General features: G+C 41.7%; 3 protein-coding genes across 4 annotated transcripts in view; 2 read left to right on the plus strand and 1 right to left on the minus strand.

The window, feature by feature from the left end:
- Window positions 1–12,892, plus strand: hnrnpl (heterogeneous nuclear ribonucleoprotein L). 2 transcript variants are annotated; one of them, XM_085174234.1, is made up of 14 exons: window positions 1–177; window positions 637–755; window positions 1,109–1,346; window positions 3,032–3,117; window positions 3,234–3,330; window positions 3,421–3,493; window positions 9,536–9,571; window positions 9,839–9,907; window positions 10,031–10,281; window positions 11,014–11,135; window positions 11,247–11,448; window positions 12,105–12,162; window positions 12,271–12,366; window positions 12,485–12,892. In XM_085174234.1, the coding sequence occupies exons 1-14, from the start codon at window positions 16–18 to the stop codon at window positions 12,541–12,543; spliced, it is 1,668 nt and encodes a 555-aa protein (XP_085030360.1). In that variant the 5' UTR covers window positions 1–15; the 3' UTR covers window positions 12,544–12,892. The 2 variants fall into 2 exon arrangements, with proteins under 2 accessions (XP_085030360.1, XP_085030361.1); XM_085174235.1 differs by lacking the exon at window positions 9,536–9,571.
- micu2 (mitochondrial calcium uptake 2) overlaps window positions 7,192–20,772 on the minus strand; it is a 23,148-nt gene continuing 9,567 nt past the window's right edge. Inside the window, exon 12 of the mRNA XM_085174236.1 lies at window positions 7,192–20,191. Coding sequence (XP_085030362.1) covers window positions 20,090–20,191 — 102 coding nt within the window. The 3' untranslated portion in view covers window positions 7,192–20,089. The remainder of the gene's footprint in view (window positions 20,192–20,772) is intronic.
- Window positions 14,471–18,183, plus strand: LOC146509369 (interferon regulatory factor 2-binding protein 1-like). Its single transcript, XM_085174232.1, has 2 exons — window positions 14,471–16,280; window positions 17,286–18,183. Exon 1 carries the CDS (start codon window positions 14,471–14,473, stop codon window positions 16,253–16,255), a length of 1,785 nt encoding a protein of 594 aa, XP_085030358.1. The 3' UTR covers window positions 16,256–16,280; window positions 17,286–18,183.

Here is a 20,772-nt window from a genome sequence, read left to right on the forward strand (position 1 = left end):
ATAGAGCCGTTGCTGATGGTTATGGAAATACCATCCCGTTTTTTCCCACGTATCTGGAATGCAGCAATAGGCCGGCACAGGGGACAGGACAACATGGCTGCTTCTGCGGGCCGATACTACGGAGAAGGTGGCAGAGCAACAAAAAGACAGAAAACTGAAGACGGAGGAATGACAACGGTAAGTGTTTCCTTCTGACTCCGGTAGTTGGTGTTTTAGTGTGCTTAAATGGGCTAGTTTTGTTTATCTAAGAAACAAATATACTTTGTAGCAAAAGTAGTGCTTGTCTCACCGCTAGCCAAAATTAAGTAGCTAACTAGCTAGCCAAACCAAACAAGCCAATGGTATGGTCAGATTTCGTTTAAACAACAGTAATTGCATGTTTATTGTGTAATATGAAATAGCTGTTTAATGACACGCAGTTTCACTGTGTGTACAGATAGAAGACACGTTTTAGTTTCAGTGTTGCAAAAAAACTCTGTTGCAGTTTAACGTTGTAAGTTTCTAACGCAAATCTCCAGTGCAGTTATTGTTAAAGGACTGATTGACACAGATTGGCTGTTTTTGTGTTGTTTATGTCTCAGCAAACATTATCTTGCGTTTCCTTTTTTTTTTTTTTTTTAAATTAAAAAAAAATAGGAGAGCTACGATGACCCTCACAAACCGCTCCCCTCCCCGGTGGTGCATATCAGGGGTTTGGTGGACGGTGTCATGGAGGCTGACTTGGTGGAAGCCCTGCAAGAGTTTGGCACCATCAGGTAAAAGCTGAACACACTTAAAATGAAGCTTCTCGTGTTTGTTGCATTTAGTGGACTGAGATTGGTGAACATGTCTGATGTCAACCATACACTCCCGTATGTTCCACAGAATATTAACAACTAACAAAAAAAAAAAGGTATTGAGATGATTTAAATGTTGGTTCTTGTTAATTTCATATTCCCTAACTCAATTTATAACACTAGTTTAGGTTTGATAAGTTATAGGCAAAGTAAGTTTGCTTGTAACTAAATTCAAGTTGTGTAGTTTTAAAATTAATAGGCTGATTGTGCCTTTATTCATTAAACATGGTTCAGTGTGGGAACTACAAATCTTTCTCTTGCTTAATGTCTAGTTTTGTGGTTATGATGCCCAAGAAGCGGCAGGCCCTGGTGGAGTATGAGGACATGAACGGCTCCTGCAATGCTGTTACTTATGCAGCAGAGAACCAGGTTTACATTGCAGGTCACCCTGCCTTCATCAACTACTCAACTAGTCAGAAGATTTCCCGACCAGGAGACTCGGATGACACTCGGAGCGTCAACAATGTTCTGCTGCTCACAATTATAAATCCCATCTATCCCATTACCACGGTAATGTAAAAACATCTTCTTATAATTTATTATTGTATATTCCCACAAATCATTCAGTGAATTCATTGTTAGATATCAGGTATCCGATAATGCTAGTCACATAATCCATTGAAAATCCCCAAAAGTTGATTCTGTTCATCTGGACGCAGCGTTTTCAGTGGGAGAAACGTTTGGTCACTCATCCAAGTGACTTCTTCAGTCTCAGCTGACTGCAGGTTTCCCCAATCTTATAAACAGTACACTTGCATAATGACTGAAACTATCACCAATGAAGGAACAATGAGCTGGGGGTCAGTTCCTTGATTATTAATATGCAAATTCTCATGACCATTGATCAGCAACCACTGATCAAGCTCATTGATTAACAACTACTGATCAATGGCCATGAGTCCCATTCACAGAGGTGGTGAATGGCTGCAATCACAGCATTGTCAGATGGTGACAGATGTACCCTTAGGCCCCCTCCTCAATTCAGAGATGGTCTTTCCCTTTTCATGTAAATGGCCTCCTTGACTCAAACCAGCGTTCCTCCCTGTCCAGGATGTTACATCCTCATCATTGAAAGAGTGTCCACTGGCCTGTAGGTGTAAATAAACTGCGGAGTCCTGGCCTGACGAGGTAGCTCTTCTGTGTTGTGCCATCCACTTCAAAGGAGATTTTTTTGGTTTCCCCGATGTATAAATCATGGCAATCGTCTTGGTATTTAACAGCGTACACTATATTACTCTGTTTGTGTCGGGGGACCTGATCCTTGGGGTGGACTAATTTTTGGCGCAGTGTGTTTTGGGGTTTGAAAGCCACAGAGATGCGGTGTTTAGAAAAAATGCGTTTCAGCTGTTCTGATACTCCTGACACATATGGGATCACTACAGGGTTTTGCTTAGGTAACTGTTGTCCTTCTCTCCTGGATCAGCTGGAGCCAAAATCATTGAAAATGTTACAAGAAGCACACAGTGGAAAAGTCCAATTTCATGACCTGAAGTAATGGAAATCAGGGCTGTAAAATTATAAAAATATTTCTTTATTTATTAACTAATGCAGTTAACCTTGCATTAAAGTAATGTTTCTGCTCTAGATGTTGCCTCATGGTCGCTGCTGACCAGTCTGCAGCTGTATATGGTAGCTGTGCTGGTTAGTTTCCTTGCCTGTATCCTACAGACCCAATCAGAACTTCACATCATTCCATCTTAAAGAATGTTAACTATCCCCAGCTTAGTGAAAACAGTTTGTATTGTAATGTTTAAAAAACAAACAAACATCAGAAAGAGATATGTGAAATAGTTATATTAACATTCCTGAAATGTATTTTCCAATTATATTATTTTATAAGATTCCAGCTGCTCTAATGAAAGTACTTGTTGTGCTGTGATCTATTCCTTATACATCTCATTAAATACTGAGATATATGTCGTATGTTCTTATCCACCCTAAAAATACCTGTATGACTTTTGTCTCATACATCTGGTCCTGCTTCACTGCTTATCTTTGCTGGTCTCTACAATACTCGTCACTACTATCATCAGTATCTTTTCCCCTTTGATGTTGTTTAAAAAAAATCTAGTTCTTTGACTTTGGGTAAGAGCTTTCAAAGCACTGTGTGTTTGTGTTTTAATGGTGAAATGTATGTTGTCACATAAAGTATTCTCACTATAGCGATGTATCAATCTGTGTGTGTAACCCTACAGGATGTACTCTACACTATTTGTAACAACTGTGGCCCTGTACAGAGGATTGTCATCTTCAGAAAAAACGGTGTTCAGGCCATGGTCGAATATCCTTTTAGATCATGTTCTTTTTTACTACTCCCACTCAGAAACATCAGTATGTTCCTACATGAGCATTTAAACCTTTATGCAGTCAGACCTCCCCTTAACTCACTGCTTCCACATTTGATTCGGTCCAAAGTGCCCAGAGGGCTAAAGCCTCTCTTAACGGGGCAGACATCTACTCTGGCTGTTGCACCCTAAAGATTGAATATGCCAAGGTAAGTGTCTAACCACCTTTTGTAGCTCGATTGTTAATATCAGGTGCTTGTGAGAAGAAAATCATTTTCATCTTGCCATCCTTTCTATAGCCAGCGCGCCTCAATGTCTTCAAGAATGACCAGGACACATGGGACTACACAAATCCCAACCTGAGTGGCCAAGGTAACGTGTAGCCCCTGCCTGTCCCTCCCTCTTTTTTTTTTCTTTCTCTTTTCCTCTCATGGCATTGTATGGGATGGTTAGGGTTCTCTGCCTCCAGGGGTATTGCCTTTGATCACAGACGAATGGTTTCTTTGACCATGCAGCTCAGCCCTGTCAGAGGCAGTATTCCTGCGATGCCTTCACAGTCTTCGTGCATTTTCTCGCCACACAGCAGGCACAATGTAAGGGCATGAGGAGCAACCTCCAGGGCAGCTGACATTAATTATAGGTTCATGCATGTGAAAAGCCCATCGCACTAATCACAGCAGCATAAGCAGGCACACCATTCTTCACATAGGTTCACATTCCCTGTAGAGCATGTCACAGCTGCACAATCTCACATCTCTGCCAACTGTAATCCAGTGAACACAGCAGAGGCTGTTACACCAGTTAACCTTGAAAACATAGTGGAGATTTTGTCAGAATTAAATCAGGCTTCCTGCTTTCCAACTGAGTGTCCTTGTTGGACCTGTAGAAGGCATGTGATGATGGGTTTCAAATGTTGGCCAGACTTTGCAGGCTGGAAGGTTGTTGGGTGTTAGCATTGACAGTATGTGTCATATAGGGCTGTGCGATATGACCAAAATCTCATATCCTGATATAAAGCATTTATCGTGGCGACAACGATATTTATCACAAAAATATTACATTTTCTGTCAATTCTGTGAATCTCGCTCAACTCGACTTGCGTGAAGTGTTTTCAGCTCGGCGTCGTGTAGCTGGAGTCGAGTGTTTCAGAAGTTGAAACGGACGCAATTTTTGATTCTGTTCATCTGGACGTAGCGTATTCTGGGAGAAACGTTTCGTCACTCATCCAAGTGACTTCTTCAGTCTCAGCTGACTGCAGGTTTCCCCAATCTTATAAACAATTTTATCCTTCAGTGGATAAAATTATCCTTCAGTGGGCTGGCAGCACGGTGGCACGGTGGTTAGCACTGTTGCCGCACAGCAAGAAGGTCCTGAGTTCAATTCCACCATCAGGCCGGGGTCTTTCTGTGTGGAGTTTGCATGTTCTCCCCGTGTTTGCGTGGGTTCCCTCCGGGTTCTCCGGCTTCCTCCCACCGTCCAAAGACATGCAGCTTGTGGGGATAGGTTAATTGGATAATCCAAATTGCCGCTAGGTGTGAATGTGAGTGCGAATGGTTGTCTGTCCCTGTGTGTTAGCCCTGCGACAGACTGGCGACCTGTCCAGGGTGTACCCTGCCTCTCGCCCTATGACAGCTGGGATAGGCTCCAGCGCCCCCCGCGACCCTGAAAAGGATAAGCGGAAGCGAATGGATGGATGGATGGGCTGGTTTCAGTCATTGTGCAAATGTACTGTTTATAAGATTGGGGAATCCTGCAGTCAGCCGAGACTGAAGAAGTTACTTGGATGAGTGACGAAACGTTTCTCCCAGAATACGCTACGTCCAGATGAACAGAATCAACTTTTGGAGATTTATTTTCCTGGATGATTGAGAATGCATCAAGACGGACGCAATTTTTCTTTGAGTATTTATTACACGGCGTGCTGCAGGGAAAAGCCTGTTCTAAGGTTTGTTTTTTTAGCACCTGACGGCTCTTTTTAGCTTCTCATCCGTAAACACTCTGCATACTATTTCACGTGATTCACTGTATTTTGAAAAATCTCAACAGGATATTTAGCTTTATTGTGAAAGGTTTATGTAGAAAATAAGCAAGCGGACGGCGGAGCCATGCGATGGTTTTACCGTTGTTGTTGCTAACGACAACGCATAAAAACAGTCGCATGTCCGTCCGTAGTGTAGAGAAAGAGAGAACTTTAAGAAGTTCTACAGTGACCATCAAAACGATGAAAAAATATCGCCATAAACAGTTTATTTTGTGACACCACAAAACAAACGATAGCGTAAAATGAAACGATAGACGTTTTCATATCGTGATATCGAACAGTCCTAGTGTCATAGTGTGAGACTTAATTTTTAAATTAATTTTCGATGAATGGTTTTCACACGTGTCAAGTATATGATCACTTTTAACAAAAAAAAACAAAGTGAAAGTTAACAATATGGAAAGTGATGTGAGCTTAAAGATGGGTTAAATGCAGATTTCATGTGTTATAATCTTGGTGGAACCCAAGATAATTAGCATTTCATGAAATAAATCAAATAAATAGTAAAGCTCCAAAGTTCAGTGTTCCTAATGTGTTTTGCGTACCTTGAGTATTGACGAAATGTTAGGACCAGCTCAGCAAAATTGGTGTAGAATGAAAATGGCTACCTTTTTGGGTAATTATATAAGATTTTTCATGCTTAAACATGAGTGTTGCTGCACTGCCAAGTCTGTGACCAGTTTAATACTCTTGACTGTTCAGATGTCACGGTAGCTGGAAAAAGACAATTCACCTTGATCACAAAGACCCTACTGCTGCTGTTTGTTCATTTGTTGTTCTTTTGTTTGTTTTTAAACCTGATCACAGGCACATGCTTTACGTTGGTGCAGTTGTCTGATGGAGAATTTATATTTTTCACTAGACACTGTAAAAGGTGTAGTTACTTGTCTGACACACAGCCAGAACCACAACATGTACATTGCAAGTTTCATCCAGGTTTTTGACATCATGTCCTCGTAAGAAAGTTTTTGATATCGCATAGCTTGCACTGCCTTACGACCTAGAGGTACTCCTTGTGTCCTCACGGTGCAGAATCATACAGGCTTACCTCAACCTCTAAGCAGACACAACGGCTTCTACAGCACAACAGCAACCACAACTAATGTAAATCTGCTTTATGGCATACTGTACGTCGGACACAGTGGGGCATCAAATACCGGAACACAACCTCAACTCTGTACTCCCTTATTCCAAGCTCATCACCACCACCTGACATGGGAATCCATTTCATTTTTGATGGTGGGCAGTAGCCACCATTTTCAGATTGAGGGACAGAAATACTCGAAGGCCATGCGAACAGACACCCCGCATATCCACTACAGACTGATGTTGTAGATTGATAAGCATCTACTACCATCACTTTACCACTACAGTACATGCCATCTGCAGAGCTCCGAGGAGTCCCCACTTTGACACAACACATTGATGATGAGGGTGCGGGTCAGCTGTGTGGCCATAGCGACCACACCTCCCAACTGTTGGGATGTGCTTACCCTAACACAACCACAGGAAGCAACAAAGGAGTTTTCAGACACACTCAGCCTGACCAGGGAACAGATGACACCACATATGGGGGCGGTATACAAAAAAGAGGCCATGCTAATACTCCTCATCTCTACCTTCCTGTGCCGAACACCACATGACAACACAGCGATCCGAATATCCAAGGCAACATACAGCTGAACTGCTATGACAGCACACCATATTTCTAGTGACTTATTGTCAAGCTTTGCAAGTGGCTGACAGCTATTAAACCAAATAAACGACATCAAGTGAGTGCCATTTTTACACAAGAAGAAATATCCATGGGGGGGCCCATGAAGACACAAGCATCAGACACCTATCAAGCATACAAGCACAGAGGCAAACAGATTACAGATCTTTCCCAAAGCTTTCTGCATTTATGGACTCTGGTGTTCTGTTTTTTTGTTTTTTTTTGTTTGTTTGTTTGTTTTTTCCCCCTGTACCTTCCTTCCCATTCCCCCCCTCCTCTTTGTGCTATTCTTGTGTTGTTTCTGCATTGTTTTCATTTTTCCTTTTTTTTTTTTTTTTTTTTTTGCACTGGACCATAGTGATGCCTCTAACGCCTCCCGTGTGATGCAGGTTTGGCTCAGTGTGTCTGTGGACTGACAGCCCACTCAATCGGTGCATATGTCCTGCTTTATGGTCAGAGCACGGTAAGCTGGAAATGAGCCTCTAATAGCACAATTTCCAAAAACAGAGCGGCAGCAAGTCAAAACCCAACATGGACGCATGGAAGTACTTTTCTCTCTGGTGGTGGAGATGCAAGGAAGGAAGGAAAGAAGAAAGAAAAGACAAGAAGAGGGAGAATGAGTTGAGGCTGGAGTCAGAGATTGGAGAGTAGCATCCTTGCTGAAGACTGCCCCCTTTCTTCTCACTGTGTCCCATGCTCCATGTATGGTGCTGTAAGTACTGAAATAAATGAATAATCTAACTTCATGGTTAACCATTCAAAAGTATTGTGGGGAGAAATCGCATACTGTTGATTTAAATTGGGAGATGGAGATGTCTTTTATGTAATAGTCACGTAATTCATTTTAAAGAGTGCAATTATAGGTTGCTGCAGTACGACACATGAACTGAGCAGTTGTAAAGAATATTTGATCTTGACCTGTGTGTGTGTAGAGTTGTTTTTTTGGATGAGAGGTTAAGTCTTCACAAAACTTCACAAAGTCCAGTCGATTTGAAAGCATTTTAGTATGTAGTATGAGATAAAAACTTCAAATGTGAGTCACAAGGCAGATCTTTAACTTCTTTTTAGGGATGCACCGATACCGATACTGGTATCGGGTATCAGGGCCGATACTGTAAAATGTGTGTGTACTCATACTCGTAAAAGTTAACCGATACCATGAACCGATACTAACTTATTTCATTAATCAGAGGGTGGCTTGTCATTTTTGTTGTAGTTTTTTAGATTGGCCACTAGGGGGACATCCCGCGCTAAACAGGCACAGGGTTAGGCAAGTCAGACTGGCAGCTCCAGATAAAAAAGAGAAACTGGAGGCTGCTGTAGCTAGGCTAAACAAAATGTCAGCAGTGTGGAACAGCCAACTTTAACTCAGGTTTTGGAAAAGCGATGAAAAATGTCAAGAGAAAATCCACGGGCAGTTAAAATAACAGAGGCTCTGACTCATTTTATCGCTCTGGATGACCAGCCAATGCCGGTCGTGGAAAACATAGGATTCTTCTCAGCATACTCGAGCTGCGATATGAAATTCCCATTTATTATCGGCAGAGAATAAAATAAAACCTGTCTTCCAATTCATTGCATTTGTATGTGTGTGTGCGTGGTAGAAGTATCGGTTTTTGTACTCTGTATCGGCAAGTACTCAGATCCAAGTATCGGTATCGTATCGGTTTGAAAAAATTGGTATCGTTGCATCCCTACTTCTTTTTTTAATTTATATATATGTGAAATTTGGTTATCATGCATAATGACACAACAACATGGGAGATGGTTTGTAAGGATGTAATGGAACCAAGTGTTTCTTTTCTTTTTTTAAAAATCAAATAGAGAGAGAGAGATTGATGCTTATATTTTTGGAAAATAAGACTTGACATCTGGTGACTCCTTCCAGATTTCTCAACTCGCATTGCTAGTTTTAATATTTCTGTCAGGCCAATGTAGCTGTCCAACATGGCCAACACTGATTGTGAAACTGTCCTTGACACTAGGATTATGGGTGTGCTTGAGTGCCGTGCCAGATGTTCTGATGTTTAGGTTTAAATGCACCATTGAAAGCATTTTAAATAGAGGTTCCACATGAAGACCTTCATTTGCAGCCTGTAAATAAACAAACAGGTGGCGGAAATGATTGTTTACCACGGATGATGTGCACATAGTGACAAAATTATTACTAAGAACTTGATGGTTTAGATAAGTAATTGCATAGGGAGTAAAGAAGTTCTACCCTAACCTTACAGAAAAGGATACTGATACTGGTTTAAGAGTTTAATTTACTGAGTTTTGGTGAACTGAGCTGAAGGAAAGCCTTCTTTGAACAAAAATAAATCTGTTCGTACTTTTTGTTGAAGTTAAATCAGCCGACGTCGCTGGTTTAATTTTTCACCATGTTATTAGTTTCAGTGCTTGATGTTTTTTCACTCCTCATGTTATATCTGTGTCCTGGCTTGTAATAAATGTATACTGATATTCAAATAGTTTTCAATAAAACAGCAGGTGCTGCTCTTAGCACATTGCGTATTTTACTCTTTGATTTTCTGTTTTAATGTCTCTATCCCAAACAACTGAGCATGTGATGGAATGTGTTTATACAGTGTTGCCAGATTGCTACTTTTTTTTCATGATGTTTTATTGGATTTGACGTGTGTCATGTGTACCTGCACAGATGCTGATGGTGAAGGCAATTGGAACAATTCACAAGGTGTGTGCGCTTGTAGTAGAATGGCAGATGTAAGACTTTAAAATTTGAACGCTATCTTTCAAAGTCACTGTGGAAAAAGAAAATCTCCATTATGTCACCTGTAAAACCTGCAGACTGTTTGAACACTTGAAAGATTTCAGGCCCTTCAGTTGCATGCCATTCACAAACATGTCCCTTAGCATGTTGTAGCCCATGCAAGGTACCTTTGAGACACGTGGTAAAGAAGCGGTTTGATGGGCAACTTTTTTTTTTTAAAATCTATTATAGATCCCAATGCCAATCCTAACAAACGGCAGAGGCAGCCTGCTCTTCTGGGCGATCACCCACCTGATTATGGTAAACATCGCATAATCAAATTAGTGTGACATGTAGAAAAATGGACACTGCTCAAAATCTGTTACAATTATGGTTTTTTTTGTTTTGCTTGTTTGTTTTGGGTTTTTTTTTCCCCATCTTAAGGTGGACCACAGGGAGGTTATCATAGCTACAACGATGACAGCTATGGCCCCCCTCCTCCCCATCGCATGGGGCCAGGCATGGGTGGGCGTGGTCGGGGTAACCAGCGCTACGGTCCTGGATATGGACCGCCACCGCCCGAGTACGGTCCTCACGCTGACTCTCCAGTTCTTATGGTATATGGCCTGGAGCCCTCTAAGATCAATGCTGACAAGGTCTTCAACATCTTTTGCCTGTATGGCAATGTAGAGAGGGTAAGTGAAAGCTGACTGAAGCGTCAAGTCATTGTTTTGCTGTTAGACCCCATAAGTGAAGGACATTTATAATATTTTGCCATCTTTCCAACAACTGAAAGGGGCGCGAAGATGATTTGCAGACACGTGACCGCTTAGCACGCGATACTAACTTGTCAGCCATTTTGGTCGTGTACTAATCTTGAAACATTTTTTGAATATGATCACTTGAGAACAAGGCGATGCAGAATTTTGAAACTGATATATAAACTGATATATCCTTCTAGCTGTATCTGCTAGGAGGCCGAGGGGTAGCACTGAATGCCGCCAGTGTTTTTTGTTTTTTCCACTGAGGGCCAAATTCCAGTTTTCCAAGATGATCTTTTTTGGATAAAGCTTTAATTTCTCTAATGGTAGGTAACACCTTACCGGCTAAGAGGGACAGATTGCTTGTTATCCAAAGCCAGCCAGCTGGCTAGTCTTTTTGTGCTTGATTGGTAACAATAGCAAAAAAAAGCCTGTTGGTTGTTGATGTTAGTGGGCTCCATTTCTAAGCTACTATGTGATGGTGTAGCTTACTGTTGATGCTGGAAGTGGGAGAAATTTCAGACAATCTGAAGGTCTTTTTTGTTTGTTTTGTAAGGTAAAGTCTCATTGCAAGGAGGTGTCGGCACAAAAGTCATCATAAAAAGTTCATGTTTAAATACTGTGTGTACTGCTGGGTAATATTGTTTTGGTCTATTTTTCTTTCAGGTCAAGTTCATGAAGAGTAAACCTGGAGCAGCAATGGTGGAGATGGGAGACTGTTACTCTGTGGACAGGGCCATTACTCATCTGAACAATAACTTCCTTTTTGGACAGAAACTCAATGTTTGGTAAGAACAGCTCTCTGAAACAATTTAGAAACATCAGCACAGACTTTTAGAGAGAAATTTCTCCCTTAAAAAAAACAACAGATACAAGACCTCTGGCCTTATTTCTTTCAGTGTGTCCAAGCAACAGGCTATTGTGCCAGGACAGTGCTACCAGTTAGAGGACAACACAAGCAGCTTTAAAGATTTCCACGGATCACGCAACAACCGCTTCACCTCACCAGAGCAGGCGGCTAAAAACCGAATCCAGCATCCAAGCAACGTCTTACACTTCTTTAATGCACAACCCGACATCTCTGCTGAGATATTTAATCAGGTAAAAAAAACAACAAAGGTTGCTATCTGTGATGGCCAAAAGCATCCATCCAGTGTTGCCAACTTAGCGAGTTTGCAGACCCCTTAGCGACTTTTTTTTTTTTCTAAAAAGCGAGTAGCGACAAATCTGGAAACTTTTTCTGGTGTTATTGGAGATTTATGACAACTTTTTCACATGAAAGCACGTATCACTGACAAGTGGCAGGTAGTCCTCACGCAGCAGTCGCCCCGAGCTGATGTCAGAGCAGGAGATATTCCCCTATAAAAATGTTCTTTTACTGTTACTTTTTGTGGATCAAAAGGTTTTAAAACTAGTTAAAAAGACACACACACACCAAAACAGTAACTCCACCAGAGTGCCTATTTCGGGTCACTTTTGCAGGTCCCAAATCCGGATAAAGGAGCAGGGTTGGAATTATTTTTTTAGGGTGTTTTCTTTTTTTTTAACTCACTTTATGTTTCTTCCACAATGTTATTTCTCTCTCCTACAGCGTCTGTTACAATTCCATCGGTAGGACCAATTATGCAAATTATGCGATGATGTAATTGAGCGACTTATAGCGACTCTTAGGACAGCCAATAGCGATTTTCCTTGCTGAGGAGTTGGCAACAGTGCATCCATCTCACATTTTCACTGAAACACGTTTCTGTGCTCAGGTCTGTGATGAACTTGGAATCAAGAGGCCCACAAGTGTGAAACTTTTCACTGGAAAGAGTGAGTAATGTGTTGTCACTAAAGTTATTATCTCATTATTTGGTTGTGCTGTTGTGCTTTTTAATACAGAAGTGTTATTCAGCGTGGTAATGTCATGTGATTTGACAGGTGAGCGCAGTTCATCTGGCCTGCTTGAGTGGGAATCAATCAATGATGCCATGGAAGCACTAGCTATGATGAACCATTATCAGATGAAAAACCCTAGTAAGTATTTAACATGTAGATCAACAAGCCAACGTGGTTCTTGGTATGTTGTACATTTGAACCCTTAATGACATTTTCTACATTTTATGATGAAAGTTTTCTGGCTTCTATATTCTAGGTGGGCCTTACCCTTATACACTGAAGCTGTGTTTCTCGACTACACACCATGCCAACTAAATCTTCCTTGTAATGTTTTCTGTCTCTGGATAGAGTATACTGCAGTTCTGTTTCACGTACCATTAAAGCTGTGTTGACAATAATTAGGATTAACGTGCTTTAGAAAATGTTACTTAAATTATAATTTTTTAAAATAATTTATTTTACTTTTACCATGTTCTTCAACTTGTTTATTTTGTATGTTCACAACACTACGTTTGATCGCCCGCCACCTTCTGTCTTTTGGTTATTAAATAAAGCCAACAGTAACCATGATGTTGCTAATAATTTAACCAGTGTCACATAATCAGAGATTGTGTTGTATTATTTCTTCAAATCCATTCTTGAAAATAAAATGCATTCTGTCAAATCAGTTTTATTCATATTGCTCCAGTTCAAACTTACAGTGTAAAGCATCTTGAGATGACTCTAAGTCAAATACCCTACAATATTAATATTATAGAGAAAACTACAACAATCAGACTATTTCTTGTAGCCAAGCACTTGATGATATTGGGAAGGAAGAAATCTCTTAACAGGAAGAAACACCTGGCAGGAAGAGATCTGCTTCAGCTGGCTGGGGATTGTAGGGAGGGGATAGTTGTCATAACATCAAATATACAAGCACTTATTACTTATAAAATGAAGAGATATGGGTATGAATTGGATTAATCCTGTTCTATGTGTGTGGTCCTGACCCAAGTGGATGATTAAAGAGTCTGATAGTGGTGGGAAGGAACGACTTCCTGTAATGTTCCCTCAGACAGCTAGGTTGAAGGAACCTAGTGCATCTTTCTTACTGCCTGTCCTATCTGCCCTGCAGGTGGGTAAAGTTGCTACTCAGAGTTGTGTACCTGAGACCATATAGGAATATCCACTCTCACTGACAACAGAAAAAACAATCAGCTTTCAGCTCACAAGGATTATTTACTGACATCATTTTTTAACTTTGAGCATAGGTAATATGAACATTCATTATTGTAACTTTTTATACATCTCAAGAAATAGGTATAGAAAAATATACCCTGCGATTTGTTCAATGCAAACCTATTTCTACTGTCCTTATAAGATTATTCTCCAGAGTTATTCTCCTATTAAAAATAAATAAATAAAAACATGTTGTAGAAGAATCAGTTTCCCTGTTACCACTGTGAGAGAGACGAACCTTAATGCAAAGTACATCGTTCCCACTGGAGATTTTCGCTATGTGACCTCTCATCATCCCAGTGAAGCTGAGTTTGAAAACTGTCACGTGTGTGCAGGAAGTGGAGTAATATCTATATCTATATATATCTCTCTATATTTTATATATATATGTGTGTAATTAGATAATATTTCTCATATGTCTCCAGCATTACAGCACCAAGACTGGCTGTCCTCTGTTAATCAAAGTACCGCAACACAAGCCATGTTTTCTGTCTCCCATCCCAAAACAAACCAGCTCCAGTTAAACTGAGGTTTCACAGAAAAACGTGTCCGACTAGCGTTAGCGTCTCCGCTACTTATGTATCTTGTCGCCAGTACAGTAGTCCCTCTGAATTTTTCCCTTTAATAATTGTTTACAACTGTTCCGTTTCTATGTGGTCTGATTACTTTGTTGCTCAAAAGAAATTTAATATTAAAAATCTAGAAAATAAGAAACAATGGCTTTAAAGAGAAACTACGTCTCCCATAGTGCTCTGAGCCCTGGCCGCGTAGGTGTTTCCGGTGTCTTATAACATTTTACTTCCTTCCACACAGGCTGACACGAACAAACGAGAAAGAAGACGTCGTTAAGTTTTAAATGTTACCGCCAGTACTCGGATTTTGAACTTAGTTTTTTGTTATTTTCTGTTGTAAAATTCGCGGTATGTGGCGAATGGTGTCGGAGGACTGAAGAATCGCTGCAAAACGTAGTCCGTAACGTGTAGGCCTCCGAAGAAAGTTTGGTCCAGGGCCTGTAAACAACATGTCCTCCGCCTCGCAGTCTTCCTCGAGACGGCAATGGTGCTACCTCTGCGACCTGCCCAAGATGCCTTGGGCTATGCTGTGGGAGTTCAGCGAAGCTGTATGCCGGGGTTGTGTCAACTACGACGGCGCAGACCGGATAGAACTCCTCATTGAAACTGCCAGGCAGCTAAAGAGCACTCACGGAGTTTTAGACGGCAGGTCCCCCGGTCCACAGCAGGGCAAACCCAGCTCTGCTGGGCCCCTTGAAGCGGGGCGGCATCACGGAGAGCGTGTAGACCGGGGGAGGGGTGAGTATGGGGCTTCTTCTCGCCTCCCCAATGGTCTGCACAGAGCTGAAGATGTAGCTTTGTCAGAGGGCAGCCGACAGAGCCCGAACACTCGTCGGGCTATGCCTGGGGTAGTTTCTAGTCTTCATAACACCATACCCCATGCCTTGATAGCTCAGGGGCTAGTAGCAACAGCTTCTCATGGGATTTTAACCCCATTAACAAGCACGAGAGCTGGGGCCGCTCCTATTGCCGTCTCAGCTGGCCCCATAATAAGCGACAGTGGCAGAAGACAGGCTGTGTCCCTGGGTATGGGACCTAGCACTTCTACTCTAGTGGGCATAGATCCGGCAGTGTGGAGGAACAGTGAAGTAATGGCTGAACTGAATGAGGTGGCTCGTAGTAGAGTGGAAGGCTGGCCTAACCGTCCCAAAGCAGTTCGGGATGTGCTGGTAGCTCTCAGCAGCTGTGTCCCCTTCAATGTGCGCTTCAGGAAAGACCATAATCTGATGGGGCGTGTTCTGGCCTTTGATGCTAGCGCTACTGCAGAGTTTGAGCTGAGGGTGTTCGCGGAGTATCCCTCTGGCTCTGGAATGATCTACTCAGGAGTTCCAGATCTGGTCAGGCAGATGTTCCGTGACTCCGCCAAAGATGCTGGTAAGGCAGTAAACTCTGGGCTGCGCTACGTGGAATATGAGAAACGGCAAGGCACCGGAGACTGGCGTGGGCTGTCTGAGCTGTTGAATGATGGTGTGCGTATGTTTAAAGAGCCTCCAATCCCAGAGGTTCTGCCACAGCCAGACCCAGTGCTGTCTTTGGCAGCTCCTGGTCGCCCCGGACCAGCCAAGGGCACAACCAGGCGCCGAAAGGCTTCTCCAGGCTCTGAGAACGGAGAGAGTGAGGGAAGGGCCGAACACCCTGTGAGGGAGCCCTGGCCCCGGGGCACGTACTCAGGCATGGAACCTCTTCCTGGCATGGCCGTACCTCAAGAGGGCCCACCTCGTCTACACAACCAGCCTTCACCCATCTCAGCACTTATGGGAGTGGCAGATGGCCTGAGTTCCAGTCACATGGCCAGAGAGAGCCCCAGTATGTCCACAGCCCACTCCTCCTCAGCTGGGCGCCCCACGAGCAGCAGCCCCTCGACTCCCTCCACCTCAGTCTCTCAGGCAGCTGTAGGGCAGGGTCTGAGCACTGGAGGACAAAGTAACAACACAAACACTGGGGAGTCTACAAGTAGCACCCCAGGCACCCTGCTTTGCTGCACCCTCTGCAGAGAGCGCCTGGAGGACACCCACTTTGTCCAGTGTCCCTCAGTCCCGCACCACAAGTTCTGCTTCCCCTGCACCCGAGGGTTCATCCGCAGCCAAGGTCAAGGAGGAGAGGTTTACTGCCCCAGCGGAGAGCGCTGCCCCCTGGCCGGATCCACTGTGCCTTGGGCCTTCATGCAGGGTGAGATCTCAACCATCCTAGCTGGAGAAGGAGATGTGACAGTAAAGAAGGAGAACGACCCTTGACCCTCCATCCTTTTGGCAGTGAATGGTAAGAAAAACCTGAGAGGAGCAGACCTCTTTGTTTTATAGCAGAACTTTATCAGTGAGTGTTAAAGCAACTATCAAAAGCAGTTAAAAATAAATAAAAATGGCAGACAAGTGCAGGCATATGGTTTCACATGTGCTTTTATTAAATAGGGTAACTGCAGCCCAAATTGTTTAACAAATGTTATATATAAACATTTGTTAAACAATTTGTGTGTTAATATTTCTTCAACACTATTCTAGAAATTAAAGTATCTTGTTATCTTGTATTTGGGGGAAAAAAAAAATTTGTAGGTGCTAGCTTTGCCCAGCCAATTTCTCTGATGATTTCAGTGACACTGTTGAGTTACTTTCAGCTCTTCCTTGTCACGAGGGGTCACTGTGCCACATGCAACCCGAAAATGTATTTGTGTCTCTGGCTGGAATTGAACTAAGGAAATGTGTAAACTGCTACACTAGTGATTTCAGTGCTAGAAATGGCTGAAATCTCCTGATGACGACTTGATAGTTTTGCTGAAGTTGTGGCACACTCCCATCATCAGGTCTGAGGTGCTCATATGACTTGGCCAGAGCTCAGACAGAATCAAAAGTGATGGAATAATACATGACTAAAACTTTGACTTCTGATAAGTTGTCTTTAGATGATAGAAGGCACCAGATTTCAGTGTTAGTGTATGTTAGGCATTAGACAACTTGATATGTCGTTGGAGATTTCATGTAATCCCAGACTAACTCCATGATGTTGTGAGCAGGGCTCTGTGGGGGCACAACTTTGTGTTTCTTAAAAACTCATCTACATGAGCCTTGTAATGTTTTTAGCCTCTTTGTTCTCTTTTAGAATGATGTCAGATATCTTCTTGATGTTACTGTGTGAGGAGAATATTTTTGAATGTGGAGTTACCTGTATGTATTAGATGCATCTCAATATCAGGTCTGAGCTGTGGGACAAAGAATCCCTGTGTCACTCTGCTGTTTGATATTCTTACATGGCTTTCTTCTTTTTCCACAGTGGATTAAAACACAGTGAAAGCACTTACCTATAATCTCAAGCAGAGGTCCACTTTGGCTGTAGTTCATCATGTGTGCCTCCAAGAGCCAAATAACTCTGAAGCCCAGGAGGACCACTACACAAAGACCGGTAACTCGAGACAAGACTCACTCACGAGAGGAGGGAAACGTCTGCGAATCGGGGCTCATCGTTATCGAATCAAGTCTCGACCCAATCTCTCTCCATCCTTTAAAAAAAAAAAAAAAAAAAAGTCTATTTATTTTTTTTCCTAGTGTGGTAGAGGCCTCATTTCAAAAAGCCCAGGATTAAAAGCACACACTTTTTTTTTCTTTTTGTTTTGTTTTTTCCCCTAACAATGACAATCTGATCTTTTTTTTGTTGTTTTTTGCATCCTGTCTGACACAGATGCAGGATACTTTTTACATGGTTTGACAGAATGATGCAATTCTTTAAAAACGAATGTTCAAAAAATGTTAAAACCATTGGGTCCTTAAAGCCAAGGGGAGAAAAATGTAAACCTTACAATACGTCACTTGTTATTCTCTTTATATTGTGTGTCAAAAATGTGAATTTTCTTTCAATATGGCTATGTAATTTCTATTTTTGATACAATACAAATTTCTATGTATTTGTTTATAGTGATGAGAAGACCAAAGATGGCTTCATGCTCAATGTAATTTTATTGTATTGTAGCTGTGTATGCTGTATTCACTGATAACCCTGGCATCAGTCACTAATTAGTTCTTCTATCATGCAAGTAAGCTTGTTTTGTCTATTTACTTTTTAAATTCTATGTATGGTAAAATTATTAGCATCACAATCTTCAATGGTTAACCCACATACTCATGTGATCTTAACAGGTCAATTCTACAATAAATGACAATGTAGTTAAAACTTAGTCACTTTGCTGCTTTTCTACTAATGACCCTTGGAAGCCTCAGTTGTGCATTTATATAAAACTTTATTAGATATTTTAGACAGAAAAAAAGGAAAATCCCACACCAGCTCCCCGGCATGATTGGAATCGTTCCCAAAAACCACTATTAGCAGGGTTGTAAACAAACTGAACAACAATGTGTATTTACATGCACTAAGGTGACCTGGCTGCAGTAGTATGAACAACCTGAGGGGTGTACTACGAATAAAACTCAACACGTCCAGGCTTTTGGGTACCACAATGGTGGCATTATCTGTTGGGCTGTGCTTTCTGCTTCCGGCTCTGTGGGCACACACATAGAAAAGGGGGTGTTTTATGTACCATGTGATTGTTCTTCCCCACAAAATGATCGCTGAGTGACAGAGACATTATCAGCCAATAATACAGTGGTTGTTTAAAATCTATAAAGAATATAAAAACTAAAACACTGCTGGTAATTCAGTGCATAGATGCGGTAAAACATTTCCATTTAAGCTAATAATTGTAATTGCCAAGTGTGCTCTTTGGTGCTGTTTGTTTCTAAGGTGACAGCTGGAGTTCTGGAGCTTTAAAGTGTATACATTTTAATATTAAAGTAGTGACGTATATATATATATATATATATATATATATATTGTAAACAAAACCTGTTTTCTGAATCTCCAAATTAATACATGTGCATTCCCATGACAATGGAATGCATAGTTTATGCTTCATTGAGTGGTTAGTTAGGTACAACAATTTGCGTATATAAAACATTTTCCAGCAGACGATCTATATTGTGCTTGATACATACTGTAATATTGGCTTCCAACCCATTTCACATGGAAGCTCCAAACATGACACCATGCTGATTTAGCCAGGTAAAAAAGCCATTTATGTGACACAAAACGGAGTTTAAGCTCAACATAGCTAAACCATTACCTTCAGTTCAGTTCAGTTCATTTTTATTTCAAACATTTCAAACATGTGCCTTCACAATCGTTACAAAATATCATTCCATTATTTGTTTGAAAAGGAGTAGGCAGCAGTATTTTCTTATTGGTCCCTACCCCCTCAAGTTTTACCTCTCATTCATTTAATTAATTTATTTTTTTTAGTCTTACAGTACACCCTGCTGGTTACTCCAGAATTTAAGTAAATAGCAGCTCTGTTACTGTTGAAAGTGGGAGGCCCGATATTCATTTCGAGATGTGCGCACTCAGCTGTAAAATGCTTTGGTGAGTCACCGGTAAACAACAGCATGAGCAGTCACAACAAATAAATAGTTGCTGCTATTTAACATGTTGAGAATGTGACATTAGACAGATTACACATGTCTGTCATCTAGGAAGTGATTTATGCCAGACTGCTGTTTACCCACTATTGACTCACATGACTGATCTCTGGTAACCACATTAATGCTCAGGAGTAAAAAAAAGTACATGTAAAAACCAAGCCAGCTTCTTGACACTGGTAAAAATTTGCATTCGTGTCCATGAGAATAAATCACTCTGACTAGTGTGCACAGAAAATGAGAAATGCTTGTATTCATGGCAGAATCCTCTAATCTGTTACACTGTTCAGTGCAACCAGGATTCGCACTTTCATGAATAAGTCACTTTTACAGGAAATGTTGACTGCAGTCCTGCTCCTTAAGTGAATGTTTAATAGTGATCAGCCATACAGGATATAAAATGCTTGACCAAACAATTATATGTAATATTGTAAACACCACAAGCAAACCCAAAGAGCTTTAATATCAAACCACAATGTGTTTAGCTGTAAACATACTTTTACAAAGATAGTGGTATAAACCTATATTCATTTACATGCGGTTATTCATTTCATTCATACAACTGAAGGAAAGACAGAAGTGGTGAGCATGATCACGGTGCACATCAGTGCTTCAGATGGGACACCCGCCGTCTACCAGGGCCTCCTGGGCTGCCTTCAGGGTCTCCCGCTTCACACACTTCCAGTAGCCAGAGATGCCACTTTGAGGCTGCACCTGAGGGCAAGACACTGTGCATCACACCAACGGTACTGGGAGACGAGCATTAGCATGCAGCCTAGGGGTGATATGTAAAATATCTATTGCTAATAAACAATTTGTACTTTTGCCATGATTAAAGTCAAATGATGACAGTACATGTGACCCCAGGGACACCAATTAGGATGTAAATGCATGACACGTTGAGCAGTGTGCCCACTACTTAAACTCGCTTTGGTTAGCTAATTAAAGGGTGGATGTAGCTCATCAGAGCAGGTCCTCTACTGATCGGGAGGTTGGAGGTTCGATCCCTGGCTCCCCCAGTCTGTGTGCCGTATACCCTTGGGCATCCATCAGTGTGTGAATGGTAGTTAGTAAGCACTTAAAAGCATAGAAGACAGTGCTTGTGTAAATGTGACGTGTTGTATAGAGTGCTATTCATTATAAGAATCAGTTTATTTAAGGGAAATAAATACAACTCTTAGTTAAATGAGACACTCATGTCTGCTAAAAATAAAAGTTGACCGAGGCTGGCCAGAAGAGCTGGAATGCTCCACCGCCTCCTCGGCTGTCTGTGCAACAGTGAAGCCAGAATATTT

This window comes from Neolamprologus multifasciatus, chromosome 10, assembly GCF_963576455.1.
Source record: "Neolamprologus multifasciatus chromosome 10, fNeoMul1.2, whole genome shotgun sequence".
Classification (NCBI taxonomy): Eukaryota; Metazoa; Chordata; class Actinopteri; order Cichliformes; family Cichlidae; genus Neolamprologus; species Neolamprologus multifasciatus.